This window comes from Hirundo rustica, chromosome 5 (genome assembly GCF_015227805.2).
Source record: "Hirundo rustica isolate bHirRus1 chromosome 5, bHirRus1.pri.v3, whole genome shotgun sequence".
NCBI classification, from domain to species: Eukaryota; Metazoa; Chordata; class Aves; order Passeriformes; family Hirundinidae; genus Hirundo; species Hirundo rustica.
The window spans coordinates 25,611,887-25,633,921 of NC_053454.1; the positions used below are offsets into that span (position 1 = coordinate 25,611,887).

The following is a 22,035-nucleotide window of genomic DNA, read 5'->3' on the forward strand; positions in this document are numbered from 1 at the left end:
ATATTCAAGCAATTTTTTAAAATAATATTTATTCTAAATTTTCCTACTTGTCATTTAAGCTCAATACTCTGCCTTTTTTTCATTGGAAATGGAGAGTTTATTCCTAACCTTCTACATATTTCAAGGCTCCTACAGCTCCTTCCCCCTGACTGACCAAGCAGAGTTTCCAACCTTTCTTCACAGACTATGCTTTCTAGGTCTCTGGTCAGTTCTGCTGAGCAATTCTCATTTAGTCCAAATCTAACACAAACTGGAGACCACAAAGTGATTAGACATAAATATTCTCGGTTAATTCAGGCCATTCCACCAGCCTGTCAAAAATTTTTAAATTCTAATCCTCTCCTCCAAAATGCTTTCAGATCCTCCCAGCTTGATGCTGAATGAGAATTTATCAAGCCTGCTCTCCATTCTATCATCTGAATGACTCACAACGCCATTTTATCCTTCCAGACACATTGGCAAGCATCTAACGCCCCCCAATACATCTTTATGGTCTGACAATGAATCATCAACATTCCCATATTATTTCATAGTTCTTTACTTATTTCAAAAGTCATTTCACATAGTGTGAAAGTTAAAAATATATCACATCTACATTTTTTCCCCACCCAGTGTCTCTGGTATTTCAAGGAATAAATTAAGGGATTCTGACATGATTTGTTACTGATAAATACATCCTGTCTGTCATTAAGACCCTATACTTCTGTAATGTGTCGGTAATTCAAGGCTAGTAGGCAAGGCAAGTAAGTAGTTGGTAAATCTTCACATCTCATTCTTTTATCCTTTTTAATGAAAGATGACATACCAGTTTCCTCCATTCTCTACAACTTCTCAAATCTATGGCTACTACTACTGTTAACCATAATGGAAACCCATTAGAGCCATAAAGATTAAATGCTCTTAGATTATTTCAACAAAACTAGCTCTTTGAAGAGCCAAGTATTACCCATTGATTTCTTACTCTAACCCTCTTTCTTAAGTCTTTGCTATCTTAGTAACATAATATGATTTACTATGGTTTCTTTGTGGTTTTGTTTTGGGGTTTTTCTTGCTGTTTTTTTGGGGGGGGAGTTTGGTGGGGTTTTGTTTATTTGTTTTGTTTGTTTGTTTGTTTGTTTTGTTTTGTTTTTTCCCCTGTGTAATATTCCTGGCTTTTCTCATTCTTTCTCTGGACACTTATGGTTCTACACCAGTACTTGTAGGTTTGAGCTACATGTTCACTCTCTCTAGAATTTCACTTTCCATTTCAGATCACCCTACAGCTTGTGCCTTAGCCAAGTTAGTCTTGCTCTTTCACAGAAGGATGTCTGCTAGATATAATGAATATCAGAGGGCATATAAAATTTTAACATATCTTAATTCCTTTAATCTAAAACTTTCCTTTAATCTAAGGCAATTAAAAAAATTCATAATCTATAAAATTGGTTATTGTAAAATCAGGCAAAACATTTCAATTTGCAGTAGCACTTACAAAACTCGAGTAAGAATTTCTAAATTTTACAAATTTTTTAATGTCAACTTAAGAATTAGAATGTTCCTTTAATAAATTTAATTTCAAGCTTTGGATGTTACATGTATTTAAGAGAGGAATTTTTAGAATTAAGAGAGAAAAAGAGAACCCAGTCTGTGTTCCACATTATAAATGTGCTCTCAGTGGGAAAAGTAATGTTTCATTAGATAAGCTGTACAATGGAATTAGTTAATAAAAAGTTTTCAAAGCATTCTAGTCTGCTACCTGCTGATCACTGTGCACAGAAGTCAAAGTTTACAGTGAAAAATAAGCATTATGACTTGCATACCAAACAAGAAACAAAGAAAACAAACTTGAAGGCAGGGACTAATTTTAGGTTATGAAGTTCATCATTCTGTTTGTAACACATTTGGGATACTTCCGTACAGCAATGTTTTCAATACCTTATACTCCCTATTCCACTTGAAAAAAACTCCTTCAAATGTATTAAATTGCAAGTTTAAAAATAAAATATAATTCATAAACTGGATTACTTCTTGCTTCCAAGAAACAGTGACACGCTTCAGTTTAGTTTCTATAATTCCATTCATGTAGGCCTCATGTGACAGCAGGTTTGAGAAAGGAAGCCTTGAGTTAGGCCAGAAGGCAATGGATTACACACATATGGGCACTAATTTAAAACAAATTAGGCCTATTTCAGAGCTGGAACAACATCTGTTTTCTGTCTATACATATGTATATCTCTACATAAAATGTTTCTTGGTCTTGAGAAGCTCTCTAAAGCCACAGCTGTGCCATAGAATATGGAGTAAAAGATCAAAACCTTGATTTTAACAGCATTAAAATCAGCGCTATCTGAAATTTTAAAGTGAAAACACTTTGAAATATATAACATAGAAATTAAAATATTCGCTGCATTGATAGAAAAAATAAACACGTATAATTAAATTATTCTTAAAATTTTTTTTGGCAGAAAGTTGGTAATCACTGTGATATTTTCAGGTTTCAAAATCTCTCAGTCCTATCTCCTAGCTGATAAACTAGTCAAACCTATGAAGAACGAGTTAACTCATAATTATACTGGGGAAAAAAAAAATCACTTGCTTTATGCTTGCTTTGCATGCTGGTTTTGGCTGGGATAGAGTTCACTTTCTCGACAGTTAGTATGGGGTTGTGTTTCAGATTTGTGCTGAAAACAGCGTTGATAATAGAGGGCTGATTTCATTCTTGCTGAGCAGGGCTTACCCAGAGCCTTTTCTGCTTCTCACCCCACTCAAGCAGCGATGGGGCTGGGGGTGCACAGGGGTTCAGGAGGGGCCGCAGCCAGGACAGCTGACCCCACGTCTCCAAAGGGACATTTCACATCACACGGCTTCATGTTCAGTATGCAAAGTGGGAGGAAGGAGAAGGAAGCTGGGGGGAGATCTTTGGAGTGATGACATTTGTCTTCCCAAGTGATCACCACAGGTGGAGGACTCCATTTTCCTGGAGACGGCTTAACACCTGCCTGCCCATTGGAAATGGTGAATGAATTCCTTGTTCTGCTGTGTTTGTGTGCATGGCTTTTGATTTACCTATTAAAATCTCTTTATCTCAGCCCATGAGCCTTCCTACTTCTACTCTTCTGTCTTCCCCCTCCCAGCAGGAGGAGTGAGCAAGCAGCTGTGCAGGGTTGAGCGGATGGCTGGCTGACTGTTATCTGAGTCTGTAAATTATAGGTTCCATAGAGTATCATCTTGTGGCTAAACTTAAAAAAAGACAAATTGGGAGCATCTAAAGTTAAAGCTCCAAATAAAATCTAGATTTTCTTAGCTGGAAATATTAATTCAACTTCAGATTAAGTGTAAAGTCCTTCATTTAAAGTCAATTAGCTTTTCATTTTAAAAATATGAAGGATGCATTTCAGAGAAAAATGGTATGAAACAAAATTTTAGTTGTTTAGTTTCAAAATTTTGAAAAAAATAACTTGATTTTTAAACCTTTTCCCCCTGTTATGAAACTCTTCACTGAATTTGGACAAAATTCACTTGTTTCTTTGTTCAACATCATCCTTTACAGAAATATTAATCACTAAGAAATCTTCCCATAGTGTAATTTATGTTTGTTTTTTCAAGACATGTAACATATTTATTCTTTTATTACTAATTTCTTCTTTTCTCATCTCTAACAGAATTTGAGAGCCTTGGTCTCATAGGCATTTTTAAATTTTTGAGCTTACTTTTTATATCTAAAGCTAACGCTGACATCATTTCATGAGCTAAGATTACCTTTTCAAGGACACCAGTCTGTTTAATGATTCAGGGTTTATATGCAGAGGACGTCTTTCATTAGGATGCTTGGTAAAAGCTGAGGAGAGTAACTCCTCAACTGAGCGTGGAGGTCAAATAAGACTTTCCTGAATTACACAGCAGAAAGAGCAAAACTGAAGGAAGACCTATTTGCCTGAAAGCTTGCTGATAAAAGATGCTGTGCTTCTTGCAGTCCTTGACCCCCTCAAGGTCTTAAATCATGCCATTAAATTATGGAATATGTTGCTCAGATTCCCACCCAACCAGACCTTGAATATTTCCAGGAATGGGGTGTCTATCAGTGTTTCACCATCCTCATTGTGAAAAATTTATTCCTGATGTCTAGTCTAAATCTACACTATTTAATTTCAATATATAAGTTTAAAAAAAAAAAAAAAAAAAAAGCAAAACAAAACAAAACAAAACAAAAAACAAAAACAAACAAAAAAAAACCCACCAAAACACTTCAACTTGCATATTTCACAATAAATTTTCAGTGAAGAGATATTTAATATCTGTTTAGTGTTAAATGGAGCAAATTTGAATCTAGAAGCCCCTGGTTAAAAAAAGAAAGAAAAAAGGGGGCAGTAGGTTTATAATGTACAAGTTACAGAATAAAAGAGTTTGAAAAAGAATTTGTGACCAATCACTAGAATAAGAACATTTCCTTCTTCCATAGTATTCATGTATCTTTCTTTTAGTCAATCACAGAATGGCTGGGCTTGGAAGGGACCTCTGGAGGTCCAGCATGGCCACCTATGGCCAATTACCCAGAAGCACATTCATACAGCGCCAAGGCTGTTTGAGATAATAAAATTATGAATAAGAATCATAATTTTATTTAAAAAAAAAAAGAAAATATCCAATCATGGAACTAAAAAGTGTTAAATGAGGGGACTAAGAACACGCTTAATGACTATTTGAAGAAATTGTCACAATTTGTCAGGAATTATAAGGTTGGAATTTCTTCAAAAAAAGCCTTATCCAAATAATTATATTTTAAACTACATATGTACATGTATCATGGGTTGGCACAATTTTGTTTTCTAGATATAGAGAAATGTAAAATGTTTTTCCCTGCCTTAACCGTAGCGTGGGTTGGTGGGGGGGGAGGACAAGGACCTATCAAACAGCAGGCTGGGATATTGGCAGCTAAGTAATGAGAAGTAATGAGAAGTAATGAGAAGTGTCAGTGCGACTTTGGAAGGAACATTTAAAACTAATCTGCTGCTGACCGCCGGCTCTCTCGATTTAAGATCAGCAATGAGGTAACATCGTGGGTGGCGGGCGGCCTCGGGTCGGGCTCTGCTGCCTCTCTGGACGGCCGGGCCGGGCCTGGCCGGGGTCTGGGGGCCGCTGCCCGCACAGGGAAGGCCTGGGCTGGCTGAGCCCCTTTCCCTTGCTTGCGGGCAGGGGAGAGGGGCAGCTGCAGCTCGGCAGCGCGGGGCCCTGGGCTCAGACCACGGCAGAAGGGGCCAAAACATGGCCCAGCTTAATCACCGCTGGCAGCGGAGAGAGCAAGCCTGCAGCTCCATAACAACTCTGAGCGGGACTGACTGAAATGAGACCGAGGGGTGGAAAAAAGGACCTTTACCAGCTTCCTTTATCAGCACAGCTTTGTATTTTTTCTTCAGCCCTGCAGCTCGGCACGTGCACGTGGCCTTTGCAAGCCCAAGCAGATATAACCCTTTCTTAGCAACACAGAACTTTTTAAGCACAATTCTTCCTTGAGAGAAAGAAGAAAGAAAAAACCAGAAGGTACATGGAACAGACACTGCATGAAGTCAGTTAGATGAGAAGTGAAAGAACTAATAATATTGAAATAGGACTGAAGAAGTAGACATTCTTAACCGGACTTTTCTAAGGTAAATTATGAAGAAATGAATGGCTCTTTGCAGCATCTTAGTATTATTTGGATAGAATGCTATTCTAATCAAAATTAAGGACTGATGTAATAGAGATTTATTTGGGAACTTTAAAACCCCCATTCCTGGGTCAAAAAGGAGGTTTCAGCCTTTTGAGACAAAGACAAAAAAGAACAGAAAAAGTAATTGTAAATAATACCCGAGATACACTGAGAAGCTCTGCAGGTAGAATATCACAGTCTGCAAAAACTCTGGGCAGCAGCAGATGTGTGACAGAGAGACTGGGCTGTTTTGTCTTGTAGCAAACATCTTCATAAAAAGATCTTAGAAGGACTCTTCTCCTAAAATAATGAGTAGTTATGTCTAGTAGTGAAACTGACTGAAAAGTCCTAAGTTGTGTCTTTCTGTGTTGTTCAATAAGAAAGTTAATAGTTTGTAAGAGGAAAGAAGTGTGTTTTAAAGTATCATTCTGTTTTAGTTTAAGTTTTTTTCTTGTTTCTCAACTTTTTTTTTTCTTTTCTCAGTCTTTTAATACAGGTTAATAAAACTATGTTTGTTCATTTTTAAGCTTAAGCATGCTTTGTTTATTTTTCTCCTAATCTCTCCCTCCCACAAAAATATTAACACTAAAACCCCTACATTAATTGGTGTTTCTGCCCAGTTTTATTAAATTAAAACCATTACAACATGGAAGATGAGATATAATCAATCAGATATTAATCTAGCACAACTCTAATACACTGAATAAAGTCTACATATTTTAACATTAGTTTATGTTATTGCTCCAATTTACTAGAACAGCTTTCCACAACTACCACAACACTATTTTCAGTGAATTTCAGCAATGAGTTATTACTTGCCATTCTTTAAAAATTAAATGAAATGTGAAAATTTTGCTATCATTCTGCATTACCTACAGGATTAATAGAGCACTGTGGCCATGGAAAACATGAATAGATTTAAGGTAGGATAAGAGTACCTTACATTCTGTTGAATGGGTCTAGAAATCTAGATTGAATTGAGTTCAAATACTTCCTCTTTGGCATGGAATTTTTTTCACTAAATGTCATGTTTATTCTTGAAGAAAATGAAGCTTCATTCAGAAGTTCAAATTAATTTTGTGAGTATGACAGAAGGATGACAGAAGGATTTTGTGTCTGTTATATTCCTTAAGCAAATAAAACCTTAAACTGGGCTTCCATTACTCCTCTTGCAGAAATAGTTACAGTGAAATTGGAAAAAAAAAAAAAAATTAGATCATGTAAAAACAAGAGATTGTTTGTCCAGCAGCTTGACTGCTCAGTAGTCAAATATTCAATATATTTATACCAAAGACATTGAGTGAAAGAGTACCAGGAAAGACAAAAGGCCAAGGCAGCAACAACAGATTTGCCCGTCCCTTTCATAAATACATGCACAGCAGATGCTACAGCAGAGGAAAGAAGGAAAAGGAGCTACGGGTTTCAGTGGACCACAACCTCCAAGAAAAGGAGCAGCAGTCACAGGAAGAAATAACAGTAGTTTTTTAAAACAAGTAACTTTGTAGACAGCTGTGATTTTACACTGATACTAGACCAGAACAAGCAGGTGAAGTAAAACTGCCCTCTACTCTGCTGGATACAAGCTGTTGAAGTTTATCATATTTGCTCTATCACCCTAGTGCAGCTAAGAAAGACAAATTATTCCACTATCTTTTCACAGAATGACAGAACAACTCTACTACAGCTTTTATCAAATTTCAGAGCTGAGCAGACCAGGCTTTTATGATCACCATTTCATCAACAAAGAATGTGGACTTCCAAGTACATGAAAGTGGATTTCTTCAAATGGACATCATGACAAAATATATTCTTCCAACATAATGTTCTAAACATACACAGTACACCCATCCTCAGCAGCATACCTTCTAGCACACACCAGGATGGATCTGAGACTGACTGCTATTCTGTTCCATACCTGTGTTAACAGAAAAACTAATTGCCAGAGACTGCATTTAAATTCACTGTAGTGAAATTTTGGACTCAGTCATAAGTTTCTGAATAAATTTATATGTCCTGACATAAAGTGGCAGTCAGATTAGGTGACATGATAGTTCCATCTGGTTGTAAACTGTGAAACCTAAGACTTGAGCATTCCTATTAAGCTCTTAGCATTACAAACAAACAAAAGTAACATTTTTTTGTACTAGAGGAAAACATAGGAACTGCTAAGAAGACATAACTTGAGCACCAGCCATCATCAGTCCAAAGCCTTTCAGGCAATGCTTGGAACTTGCAGCTTTATGTGATGTTGCATCATGCATCACACAACACATTCCATGAGTCGTGCTATGAAAAACTGGAAAACCACATCGTCTGTGGAATTAGAATTGGCAAGCAGCCAGGAAAGTTGCTAGCATTTTGTGAAATGGGCAGGATAGCATTAACTTTAATGTTGCTTCAGACTCAAGGTTTATACGTTCCAAAGAGACAGACTGCTGTTCTGTAAAATGTGTTACCAGTATCGGTTAAATTAACCTAACTTTAACCACTATCATTTAATTACCTTCATTTTTTTTTTTTTTTTTACAATTAATTTAGCCTAAAGTATTAAAATATCTGTTATTTTTAAATAACTAAAATAGCCAAAAGCTGTTAGAAAGACATTGCCTTTATACTTTAAACATTTCCACATCATAGAGCAATAGGGAGTTTTTATTTGGCAAAGCACCAGACAGTTATGAAAAATGGTTTGCAGAGCTTTACAGAAAATAAAAATTCCAGATGCTACCATTCATTGTAATTCCTGTTCTAAAGTATTAATAAGACTTCAATTTGATATCTCACATGCATTATTTTTTCTCTAAGAATAAAAAGGAGAGCTATTCAAACAAAATCAAGTGTTGCTGTAAGTAATTATCAAAGAAATCTTCACAGCCACAAAATTGGGTGCTTCTGCATTGTGCTCTAATGTGGACAGAATTTGTATATTCACAGCGTTCATTTTCTGAAGGAGTAAAATGAGGTTCCCATTAGGAATATTTGCAGAAAAGCACTGCATAAAACATTTTATATTTATTTATTAATTTTTTTCAAATGTAAAAAGAAGTTTTATCATTACTTGAGTTCTGTGCAATATACAGTCTAATTTATCTGCACCCTCAATGGTGAGAAGAAAGAGCTTAAAAACAATTAATCAATGTTATTAACCTCACATTCAGCCATTCTTGTTATAAGTCAATTAAATAATGTATACAGGACATAAATGCCAAAAGATGAAGTTCATTGCTTCAGATCAGATTTAACCGTGGCATGAAACTCCAATTATTCAGTCTTCCATTTTGCCATATAGAAAACATTACCCTCTGTGTCATTTTCACTGAATTCCTATGCAATGTTAACAAAAGAACTAAATAACTATATTACTGATATTACTCCTTTTGGAAATCAGTTCTGGTAACGCCTTATAATCTTTGTTGTCCTTATGGCTTTAAAAAGCTAATTTTTGGAAGTTCCAGTCCACAAAAATTTGGAGAATAGCTAAAAAAAATCAGGCTTCAGGTGACTGACAAAATTGGGTATTAAGAAAGGAAAGACAAGCACTAGTCTGGTTTTCTGAAGTACTGCAAGAAAGAATTAGAAATTAGTATTGGAGTCAAACTGAAGTTGTAGGCTTCAGATTTGAATTTCCCACTGCCCTTGACACAATTACCTGTCACTACTAAAAAGATCTTTTAGAAAAATTGATTTGTAGAATATGTCACCCTGTTAGAAAATGGACTTGTGAGATTTAAGAATCATTTTTATCTCTTACATTTCTTAAAAAGTGTAGGATTGCTAACACCTGTTAGCAAACATCAGTGAAGAAGCAGGAAGGTGTAGGTTTCTACTCATGCTGATTTCAGCCTAGGCACACCTCTGAAAAAAGGAAGGAATCAGAGGTGCTGTGATAGTTTAATACCTTTTCATTTTCCCAGCAGCAAGCATCATGGGAAAGAGAAGCAAATTCTATGTTAGGACCAGTGGCAAGGTGAACATGAGTCAGCAGTGCCCCGGCAGCCAGGAGGGACAACCCTGTCCTGGGGTGCATCAGGCACAGCATCACCAACCGGGCAAGGGAGGGGATTGTCCTGATCTGCTCTGCACTGGGGTGGCCTCACCTTGAATATTGTGTGCAGTTTGAGGTGCCACAGTATAAGAAGGACATTGAGCTGTTAGAGAGCATCCAAAACATGACCATGAGGATGGTGAAGGGACTGGAAGGGAAGCTGTATGAGGAGTGTCTGAAGTCAGTTGGTTACCTGAGGAGGAGGCAGGCAGAGGGGCAGGCACTGATCTCTTCAATCTTGTGACCAGCGACAGGACCCAAGGGAATGGTATGAAGAGTCAGGGGAAGTTTAGGCTAGGTAACAGGGAAAGGTTTTTCACCCAGAGATGGCTGGGCACTGGAACAGGCTCCCCAGGGAAGTGGTCACAGCACCAAGCCTGTCTGAGTTCAAGAAGCATTTGAACAATGTTTCAGGCACAAGGTGTGATTGTTGGGGTGTCCTGTGCAGGGCCAGGAGCTGGACTCAGTGATACTGAAGGGTCCCTTCCAACTCAGTATATTCTGTGATTCTATAAAGCTTTACTAGGATGCTATATAAAGCTAAAGCATAAAGATAATGCAAATATTATTTAGATACTCTAAACTAGATAGAGGAGTATAATTTTTTTTTTTGTGTTAGAATGGCAGGCAGTCCGTTTACAGGTGGTCTTCAACTCAGGGCATCTGCTAGAACAGATGTCAAGTATCCCAGCAGTGCAAGACTCTACAGAGCTAAGTGCCAACTCCCTAACCCAGGGTCTTTATCCTCCTGTGTACTTTGAGAAAGATGCAAAGAACATGCATGTCAGTATGTGCAATGGAGAAAAGCAAACAGAAAAGACACCTTCTTAATTCAGTTTGGGGATCAGGCACTGGCAAAAGATAGCCTTATATACCATCAGATATGCCTCTTCCTAGTAAGAGACAGCTGTGAATATCAGAGCAGCTGAATATATATGTATTTTTAAAATAATATATATAATATATATTATATAGGTGTATATAGTATATATAAATAACTTGGGTTTTCTCCAACAGTTATATTTTGCATCAATTATTCCACAATTTAGTGCATGCAATAAGACAGCTAGGGGCTATTTCTTTTTCTACGTTCCAAACAAACCCTCTCTTTAACAATTTGTTGTTCAGAGATGCCCAAGTTAAATACATCCGCTTGGCTAACTCATTTATTGCAGAATGCAAATAAATGAAGGTGATTTTTTCCGGTATTTCCTAAGTCTGCTTTAATTCTTTAAGAAGAAACAGACTGTATATTACATTGGCAAACAATTCTGAGCCTCAGCAATAACTGTTAAGTTCAAGTACTGAGACCTGGCAAAACATCATTATCTTTCCAAAACACTCTTTTTATAACAATCATGCAATGTTTATAAAGCGGTTAAAGGGCCTAGATTTTAGTGAAATTCTGTTCCTGCAATAGTTCACAAAATTTCATTACCTCTTTTCTCTGTGAACCATTTCCACACTAGGTCTAACATTGCAGTGATCAATGATAGTTCACATCTAACTCCAGCACTCCAGTTGTCCTAAGAAATTCATCAAAGCTACAAACTACTGACCTTACCCTAAACCCATCTGATTGCAGGCCAGTTGGCTTAAGTTGTCTTGCCACTCATCAGCACAAACATGGTTTTCAGCAGCTGACCTGTGAACGGTCAGGAGCATCAAGGAATTTGTGGTTTTAGACAGCGTAACTGGAGGGAAAAAAAAAAAAAAAAAAAAAAAAGGGAAGAAAACTTCAGTATTATTTCAAATAGTTTTATAGATGGACAATTGAAAACACAACTACTTTCAAGATTCTTCCAAGTTGCTGGCACTTTTCCTAGCTTTACATGCTGAACAGCTATGCAATTTAAAACCAAGGCAAAGTGTGGTTATCAGAATCTTGCTAAGAGTGAACAGCACAAGACAAGGCTTCAAGAGGATAAGAATAAACCTGAATACTTCTAATTCATCACAGATTCACAAGGGTTGCTGATAACCTTAATTTTTATAGCCTTAATCTAGTTAGATAGTCTAGATAGAAAGATCCCTATTTCTTCTCTCTTAATCTGCATATAAAAGTTCAGGATCTGCTTTTGTCACGTGCAAGAAATTATTCTCCAATAGTCCTTCCAAATCTCAACATCTTTTTAATCTCTCCTCTATCCACAATATTTTCCAGATTACACACATTATCTAGAGATTTTCTTGCTCTATCACTTTTCTTATATCTTTGCACTGTGACACTTCACACTGATCTTTTGTTTTCTCTTTTGCCCACTTCTTTGCGTGGTTTCCCAACCTCACCCCAGTCTTCTCTTTGGTAATAGAGGGAGCACCTCTCCACCACTGTATTCTGAATTAAATCACCAGTGACTACTACCATTACCCACACACCACTTTGAGGCACCACACAGCAGAAACTTACCACAGTCCCATTCATCTGAGCTGTCACTACAGTCTGCCTGCCCATCACACCAGAGTTCACGTGGCACACATTCATGGTTGGCACATTCAAGTTCACTCTCTTCACAAAATGCTGCAAAGACAAAAACATGCTTCCTTCTTGAGAAAGACACGATCAAAGTGAAATTCACATCGAGACGAAAAATTGAGGAGGGTGAAGGTAGGCACATATCAGATTTACAGAAAAAGGGAGACATTTTGCAACATAATTCAGCATGGATACCACTGATGCAGAAGGTGGTTGCTGCCATGCGGTGACAGAGGGCATTGTAATTCAGAGGGAAGGAGGAGTGTCCACAAATGCAAGATCTGTGATTATCTAGTATCATTTGTTATATGAAACCTGTCTAAGCCCTTCAGAAGCTGTAAAAGAAAATATTGTTCCATGCTTTTTAGCCAACTGATCCAAACTTTTTTAACTCTGTGGTTTTTAAAAAAATATTTTACCACAATGAATATCTATTTCCTCTCACCCACAGCAATTATATATTAATTTTTGAATTTGCCTTTGCTTTTGAATATTATGTATTTATTTTTATCTCCACTTTAGAGGTAGAGAACTGCTGTACTGATAGACATGTTCCAGTTCACAGCTGGTATCCTTACATACAGATTTCCAGAGTCTGTTCAGTGTGAGAATAACAAGAGCTTCCATTTGCAAATTACTTCTAGTTTTCCCCCAACAACCTCCCTTCTAAAAGGCAGGTGTGTAGAAATACAGTACTTTCCTCACTAACACACTTCCAGCTTCCACAAACCCCATCATTAGGGAATCCGAGACCTGGGGCAGGGCAGAGAGGGGGAGGATGTATGGGAGGCAGCTACATTCAGTTGTGCCCATGTTTGGCTGATGTACAGCATTTATATTGCCATACAATCCAAGCATATATTTGCTGCAGTCATACAAAAAGTGCACTCCACAGTGAAAACCATACAGGTAGAGCAGGCAGCACTGTCTAACCCTGATCTTTCTGGCTCTGGAATAAAGCATGCAAAAACAGAGAAAACACTCTAACTCCACCTTCCAGAGAGAGCATAATTTAAAAACTGGAAACCCTCCACTGGGAAAACTTTGCTGCCATTTTAGAATATTCAAGCCCCAACTCAAAAGCAGAGAGGAAATAGACTCTGGTAATTATAAACTAGCTGAACCTTAGCCCTTTGGTAATCTTTTCTCTGTCATGATCTTAACATGTCATCACGAATAAAACACTTTAATACCACCTCCACTCTTCAGATTACAGCAAAGAACTTGGAAGTTACATGGTATAATCTTTACATTGAAAAGCAGATTAAGAAATGTTTTGTGAGCTTCAGCTTCCCAAAAAGAAACAAAGTTTGATATAGTGATACACGCAGGCTGCTGTTCATTTTGGCAAACACATTCATAGGTTTCACTTAGCACATAAAATATGCCTGCCATTCCGCTCCTACCAACAGAACTCCAGAGACTCAGGAGCAACTTATTTTAAATCACAAAATTGTATCCAAACATCCCAGTAAAAATTAAAAAACTGCAGGTTTACTCAGAGAATGAAAAATTTCAGTTTTCAACCAACTTTACCAACCAGTGATCCCTCCTTTCTTGTGCAGACTTTCTCCCAGTATGTCTTTGCCACTTCCTTGTCTTGGGAACATGTTCACACACCAGGTTTTCTCAAGAGAAGAGAATTCAGAGTACCACTAATATATTAATGAAAGAGGAGCTAACATCCAGAGCACTGACTCCCAGCTCAGTATGCAGGGTGGGAGCCTGCAAAGCAGCTGCTGTTTGCAGATGTTCCACCACTTCCCATCCCATTCTCAGATGGAAACAATGGGAACAGAACTGAGGGCAGCCCCTGCAGGGGACCAGGGGCCTGCTGCACACTTGACAGCACTTCGAATAGACTTACACTGTGCACATGGACAGTGTGCCCATGCCACCAGTGTACCCTAATAAGTTTTGTGTCTTGATTGTTACCACAGTCTGGATTGTAGAAGAAATCTGTGGAGCCAAGTAGGGAGGCAGAATCTAAGAAATGTCAATTAGGAAAGAAACTAAATAAGGAAGAGGGACATATGACATTTACCAGAAACCAGTTCACAAGTAAAATCAAGTAGAAATCAAGGAAAAAATGAGCAGCTATGAGCTCTGCCTGTATGGAATGAAGTTGAAGAAACTTGGGAAAAGAAGTTAAAAAATCTACAAGGAGTAAAAGTACAAAGGCACAAGAACAAGTAGGGAGAAAGAGAAAGAGAAAAGAAAAGAAAACAAAACAAAAAGAGAACAAGAGTGACCATACAGAGAGCAAGGATCCAAGGATGTGAACAACAAAGCACACAAGATGAGGAAAGAGATAAATCTGTGCCATAGACAAACTGAAAAGGGAACTGAGGGAATCACTAAGTCTTTCTGCCTATAGAAAGCATAAAGCATTTTTACTTTGATTTTATTCTGCAACCCAGCTTCCCAAAAATGTGAATAGCCTTTTAAGGGAGTAACAAACTTCATGAGTCCTTACAGCAATTCTTTTCATCCATCATGTCAGGGCAGTCTGGGAAGCCATCACAGATCATAGTGTGTTTGATGCACAGCTTCTTCAAAGGACACTCCCAAAGACCTCTTTCTCTACAACCTGGAGGCAGAGAAGCACAGTTCTGAAATACTTGCATGCAATATTGAATCAATTGTTTTCTTCCTTAAAAGTCCTGAAACACTCAAATATTTGCACTTGCAATATAAATTTCAGAAGATACCAAGAAAAGTTACTAATGAGGAAATGGAAATAAGATTGGCATAGTGCACACTTGATAAATGGATCTAAATATTTCCATGATTTTAAAATAATAATTGTATTATGATTATATATTATACATATCTAGAATGGAGTCATATCTCAATTAGCTCAACACCCATACACCACTATTCTTGAAATACATTTACTAGTAATATAAGAACTTTTGTAATCCTGAAGTCTATAGAAATTCCTTGGTCTTTCAAAAGCAAATCCTATAAAAGCATGGAATCTTCATGAAACACTGTAGAAATACATACTTTTTTTTCCTGGCAGTACTGATGCAGAATCTAACACTGAATCACAATACAAGGTAGAAAGAGAAGTAATACAAAACTATGTCAAAGTGCTTTGACAGTAAAATTCCTGTTGGTCAGCTAGAGGAAATTAAGAACAGCCAAGCTACATTTTAGAAAATAGTTTTCTCTTGTTTTATTCCAGCTTTTATTTCCATCAACTAATAATGCATTTTACTGTGACACCAGTCTAAATACTTTGACACAGTAATGTCCTGCATGTCTGTCACTTTGGTTTTATAGGAAGCCATAAAAATGATGTGTTGTCCTGACTAAACCAGATTATTTAATTGCCTTGTTTGGCCTGTTCCACAGATGATACTTTTCATTTTAATCTAAGGGCAAATTCAATTGATAGCTGTGATGTCCATACATGCAAATATTTCAGGTATAAATTTAAAAACAGTATTTAAAGTATCACCTCACTTTGCCTGGACCTGGAACTGTGAAAGCATATCAGCAGTAAGTTATTAAGCAAATACACTGCTGCCAAGAAGTACATACTTTACAAATACAAACCAGAGAATCCCTACTGGATTACTGGAAAAAAAATCTATTTTTCTTTTAACAATACCTGGATGTGTGGAGTGCTTGATTTTGTTTAGATTTAAAAAAACATCTAAATAAATGTTAAAGCCCACAGAAATACATAGCCTAAACCTTTGAAACTAATTCCTCATGATCAAATAACTTTCTTGGATATCACCCACTTTCCAGATCTCCTTCTTGACAATATTTGCAATAACTATCAATGAAAAATTAATTGAAATCAAACAAAATCTCTACTCTTATATAGAACAATGAATGCCATGTTAGGATCATGATAGGAATATAAATTTAAAAAAAAAAAGCTTAAGCCCCCCATAATTTATGAACCTTGCCATTTTTAGCAGTGTTTAGAATTCATTAAATACATATTTGCATTTCCTCTTCATCACACATTACAGTGTTACACTGTGAAGTGTACCAGGATTCTCCAAAACTAATCCCAAAGACAAATATAGAGACAATTCCCTATGAAAAATTCACTATTTACTGAATTCAGTGTTCAAATACACTGTATTGTTGGCAAAGATCATCTACCATTTGCAGTATTTATATTTCATCTCTGATTATTTTTGTGACTTGCATTTTTAATTCAATGAAAGGGAAGTGGAAACAGAGGTAGGAATACTTGTCTTTATATACAATACCCCCACCTCAAAAATACATTTTGACAAGAGATATGGTTTTATATATAATCTTACCTTCATTCTTCATCATAATATGAAGGAAATTACCAGTTGTTTATCTATATATACATTTCCCACACAATTATCATTAAATCATTAGCATCAAGACCACCACATTTTTCTCTCACCTGAAATACTACAGGTCCAAACCCAGATTGCAGAAAATAGTGAAAGACAGTACTAGTTATGAATGTTATGTCCTCAATTTCTTTAGTAAGTGTAGGACCCTCTTCTGTTCCCTGCCAGTAGCATTATTCAACAGCCAGCAATTTAATGCATTCAGTTACTACCAACTATAATACCACAAACTCTCGTGACATCTTTCATAATAATATATTTTGGAAATTACCTTCCTTACACTTTACTGCACCCAGAAGTCTCACTTCCAGTAATCTCAGAAAAGTTTTCTCCCCAGATCCCAGTGTAAATGGCACTAAAGTCTCAGGATTTCACTGCAATTCCATGGCTGAGATGTCCTCTCACAAAGACCATGTGAAAGTATGGCAGGGATTGCTAACAGGAGGAGACAATGGGCGCTGAATACAGCTCTACTCTGCATGGGGAGAGTATACCTCAGTCCCTTTGGACTGTTCTAACTTAGATTTTTTTGGCCAGAATAGTTTAAGCATAAGAAAGCTGTAGCTAGTCTTTTTCAGCCTCCCTCTCCCTGTACTGTAAAGCTGTTCCATGTCTATAATTTAAAGCTCTTCAAATACAAGGGTTTCAAATTAAACATTCAGTGTTTTTTAATGTTAGAAAACCTCTTTAAAAGGATAAAGCTAATAAAATTTGAGCTGTCCATTTGCACATGGAAAGATCATCAAGTTTTGATTTTGTCCTGCACACATGGAATATAAATAAGTCTGAGACAGTTACTTCTGGAGCTCTACAAGGACTTTTTGTTCTTCAGTAACAGTATTAGCCCTGGTCAATGTAATGTCACTCTGACAGCAGTAATTTCCTAGCTGATACAGTCTTCCATATTTATAGAAACTGATAAGAATTCTGCTGATTGCTTGTGACATTCTGTCTAGACTTTAGAGAGAGATCCACTCGAGAAATGAATGTTACATATTAGAACAATATTTCATATGTTAATGTCTAAGAGAATAAAATTATCCTAAAAGACAAATAACATAACCCTAAGGAGTTCAAAATTGGTGGCAACAAAAAATATTTGGCTGGGAGGACAACTGATTCAAGGTAAAGTGATGTCAAACTCTGGAAGAGTCACTGTGATCATCAGCTCTGACTTTCCTTTAGAATCCAAACAAGAGAATGACCTAATGTTAAATCATATTTCAGAGAGCATATCCTTTTTTTTCCTTTCCTTCTTTTTTACAGGGATGGGGGAAAGGAAAGAAAGAGAGGATGAAAGAGGAGAGAGAATACAAGCAATACAAGCATTAAACTCCCGGAGACTGAGAATACATCACACATTGAGGATAAAGAAACCCTTGGCTACTGCAAACATTAAAACAATCTGCTTTTTTAAAAGAAGAACTTTATAGGGCTGCCAAGATTGAATTTTAGCCTAGCTTAAGCTTTCTGGTGTTAGATTTTATTTTATTGTCTCTGAGTAGAAATTCTCTTACTGCCACTGTTTTGTTGTTCACATAAACTCTGCTTCTCTCTGCTAACCTATTCTCAGTTAAAAAAACCCACACAGGTTGTGCACCTTAACCCTACTCCACTGGAATTTTTTGGATTGAAGTTTTCCAATCCTTTGCTCATAAGCACACCTCTTCTCTAAATCCTTAGAGATGTATAATTATTCTCTTTGCCAATAGGTATGTCAGGCGTGCATGCAGACCTCCCTGAAGGCTAAAGCTTTGTCATTTAAGAAATATTTAGAACTCCCTTCTCCTTCTGAAACTGTCCTGCCAGCATGTACAAGGATATATAATGACCAAGAGATTTCTTGATTATTTCAGGCTCAATACATCCCCTGAAGTTAAAAGTCAAAAGCATGTATACTAAAAGTACACTTAGAAACATATTGGAGAATAAACTTTGTGGGTTTATGCTTGTACTTGTAACTTGAAGTTGACCAATCTGAAAAAAACATGCAGAATCCACTTCAGCAACACAATATATCATAATGACATCTTTTGTCTATACATCCTAATGAGCACATTATCATGTACAAATTTAAAACTACATTTACCGTTTCAAGATTTAGTCTGCCAGGGAGTTACCTTTTAGCTCAGTAAAGCCTTCAGCAATATGAAAAGAATTAAATCTGCAGAAATTTTTTAGCTTGATTCTTTAATGAATACTCGAACATCCCAAAGTATGGTTATCAGGATCTAAATGAACAGTAATGACAAATTGTATTCATGTTGATTAAGAAGGATTCTTGCTATAGTATTTTTACTGATACCATCTTAAAAAAACCCTAATACTTTTAAACATACAAAAAAGGGGCTTATTCTCTGAACTCTCGTGCTGCAATTCAAGTAACTGAATGAAAAATCAAGTTAATTTTCTAATGCTGCAGCTACCCTCCATTCCAACTCATTGAATTTATTTACCACAGCTGTCTTCGTCGCTATCATCCTCACAGTCCGCTTGACCATCACATCTTCTGGAGGCCAGGACACACCTCCCAGAGCGGCACTTGAAGTGACTGGGTGAGCATTCTGGCAAAGACAACGAACAGGGGCAAACAGGACTCCATGAGATAAACACTAAACCAGGACATGGGCACTTATTTATCACCAGGGCTGTTTCAGAAGGGCAAATAAAAGGACTAGAAAGCTTGTGAAACTGGAACTATGTATCAGGCAAGACTCTTCATGGCTGCACCAGGAAGGCGATGGAGCAACATTTTCCAGAGCACTCCCTCACAATGCTGCCCTCTGTCAAATGTCATTGCTTTGCCAGATCATTGGCATACAATGTTTGACCATGGGTATGAATTTCCTAGCTACTCTTCTCACCATAGCACAGGTGTGCTATGTATTGAAATAAGGAATCCCCAGGGGGAAAAAAAAAAAAGATATTGGCAATCATGTGTCTGTTTCAACCAGGTGTAATTTTCCACTAATTAACCCTTTCACTGCATCTGCCTCATTTCACAGTACCATTTTGGGGCAAAGGAGTGGAACAGGGTTGGCAGATCTTTAAGGAAATCTCTCATCGAGTTCTAGCAATTCCCTGGGAAATCCAGCAAAGAACCCAAGAGACTCGCATAGCTGAGAAGAACTCATTTTGGAATAATTTCCATGGTTTAAATATTGTCATTTAAAGAGGAGGTATGAAAAAAACAAACACCAGTGACTTTGGGAACCCATTTAAATCTTTTATTTGCTGTAATATATATAGGAGATACCTTCTACATCTTCATCTGGTGTTAGACAAGTTTGGTTGTCCAAGTTCTCATCTGGAAACTGAGTGCAGTCCGTATCTTCTGGCCACTGCAGACCTACAATCCCAAGCACAGCCTCACAGCGTTCCTTAGACTGTACACATAATGTCCTGAGGAGAGAAAGCAGAATGACACCAAGTAACTGAATGAATGGCTTAGAAATTCACAGATATTAGAAGTTGATAATCCTAGCCAAAGTTAAGCAGTTACAGCAACAGAATACCTTCTACATCTTCATCTGGTGTTAGACAAGTTTGGTTGGTCAAATCAGGAAAAAGCATGAATATAGTCCTTCTGCAGCATTTTTTTTTAAACTATATAAAAGATAGGACTCACTGCAAAATTTTCTCATTCCATAGAGATTGAAAATCATCCATTGTGTCTCAAAAAATAGCCACTGTCAAATGCTTCAAAATTACAAAGAGAAAATGCATAGAAAAATCCCCTAATGCTTGAAACATTTAACCACTACATTTGTCTGGGATCCTAGCTGTAGGTTGAAAAATATTCAACTGAAGGATCCCACCATTTTTGTTTTTTCTTTCACATAATTTTAAATTTGTGTTTATGTAATATGATCCATATTTACACATCTTTCTTCTAGAGACGCTCCTTTCATGGAAGGCATTTTATTCCACAAATTTTCCTTTGACCTTTTGATGAATGGAACTTGTTTATTTTCTTGCAATTAGCTTTGGAAAATGCTTTAACCAAAACCAACAAAACAAATCTATATAGGATGAATTATTTTATGCTCTTTTGGAAAAATAATACAGTATTAATCCACCCAAGTTTAGTTCTGTTTTGAGGAATTAGGGGATGAGTCAATGTTGTTCCACACCAAACAATTCACCACTGAGTTGAACAGCCAGACAGAATGCATTGATGTCAGACTACCATGTTGTAGACTCTCTCTTTCCTTTTAGATTTTCCTCAATGTCAAAAGGTTTACTAACACCACTTTATAACCTCAGATTTCTGAATGCCAGAATTTTTATTTTCCAACGACAAAAAAACCCACAACAAAAATATGATAATATAGTAGAGACATCTATGCTACTTCTGTCGTGTGTTCTCTGCACACTCAGATCTTTGGTCAAAGCTGACCTTTTCCAAGGTATTATAAGTCATTTAGTTGTCTGTCTGTGAAAGAATTAGAATCTATTTAAACTTCAAGTAGACCTGGACTAGTGTTATCAATGCCTTATCAGAGATGAAGAATAATGTTCAGAAATTGAAAACATTATTGATATATCAGTGAACGTTATCAATAACAGTAAGTTCAGTTCTTTCCAAAAAATCTATTACCTATGTTCTTTACTTTGACTAAAACTTTATGAAGACTGTTACAGCTAAAAAATAAAGCATGAGAGCCAAACTAACATAAAGACAACAAAAAGCCTTGCAAAGCAGGGACAGCAGTTTTATACAGGGGGAGTAGAATTGAAATAATTTAGTTATACCACGTAGAATGAGTAAACAGATCCATGTGCCTGTATTAAAAAAATCTAATGCATCTCTGATAAGTTTATATTATAATAGATTGAATTATAACATTAATGTGCAATTCATGGTTGTAAAGTACACTTTGACTTAAAAAGCGTAACATTGAAAAACTGCATTAGCTGAATTCAATTTCATATTTACAGGAAAAAACAGGTAAAACAATACATACGTCTTGTTAAGCTCAACTAATCACTGATATATTTGAACAAGAAGGCAGTTATTTTGAAAGTCAGCAGCAGATTCTCAGAATATAATTTCTGAGCTGACAATGTAACATTTTCTCCTCTCAGAGATTCAAATTATAAAGTAGATTTACATTTATATTGGAATATCAAATTTATTTAATTTTTATTGTTATGAGGTTACTTTTGTTTTTATTTCTTAAACATTTGTAGGTTTTTACATTATGAGTATCTGAAATTCTTCCTAAAATGTTATTGTTAAGAAGATACTACAGATCTAGTGGGACCTTCAAAGGTCCCTTCCTGATAAAAAAATTATTTATCTGTGATCTATGTAAGAGTGAAATCTAAAAAACTATTGTAAAAGTAGAGCTTTGAATCCTACAATCCCATAAAATTAAAGTTTTATGTTGTATATTCAATTTGGTCTAAATTTGAAGTTACCTTGCTTTAAGCAGGAAGTTGGACCAGATGACTTCCAGAGGTTCCTATCAAATTAAATTGTTCTGTGCTT

The 22,035-nt window shown here is 36.5% G+C and overlaps 1 protein-coding gene across 1 annotated transcript in view; it reads right to left on the minus strand.

Moving 5' to 3' along the window:
- CORIN (corin, serine peptidase) overlaps positions 1–22,035 on the minus strand; it is a 128,946-nt gene that overhangs the window by 14,740 nt on the left and 92,171 nt on the right. Inside the window, exons 12-16 of the mRNA XM_040063914.1 lie at positions 19,798–19,943; positions 18,998–19,105; positions 14,663–14,776; positions 12,121–12,231; positions 11,275–11,404 (exon numbers count right to left, since the gene is read on the minus strand). Coding sequence (XP_039919848.1) covers positions 11,275–11,404; positions 12,121–12,231; positions 14,663–14,776; positions 18,998–19,105; positions 19,798–19,943 — 609 coding nt within the window. The remainder of the gene's footprint in view (positions 1–11,274; positions 11,405–12,120; positions 12,232–14,662; positions 14,777–18,997; positions 19,106–19,797; positions 19,944–22,035) is intronic.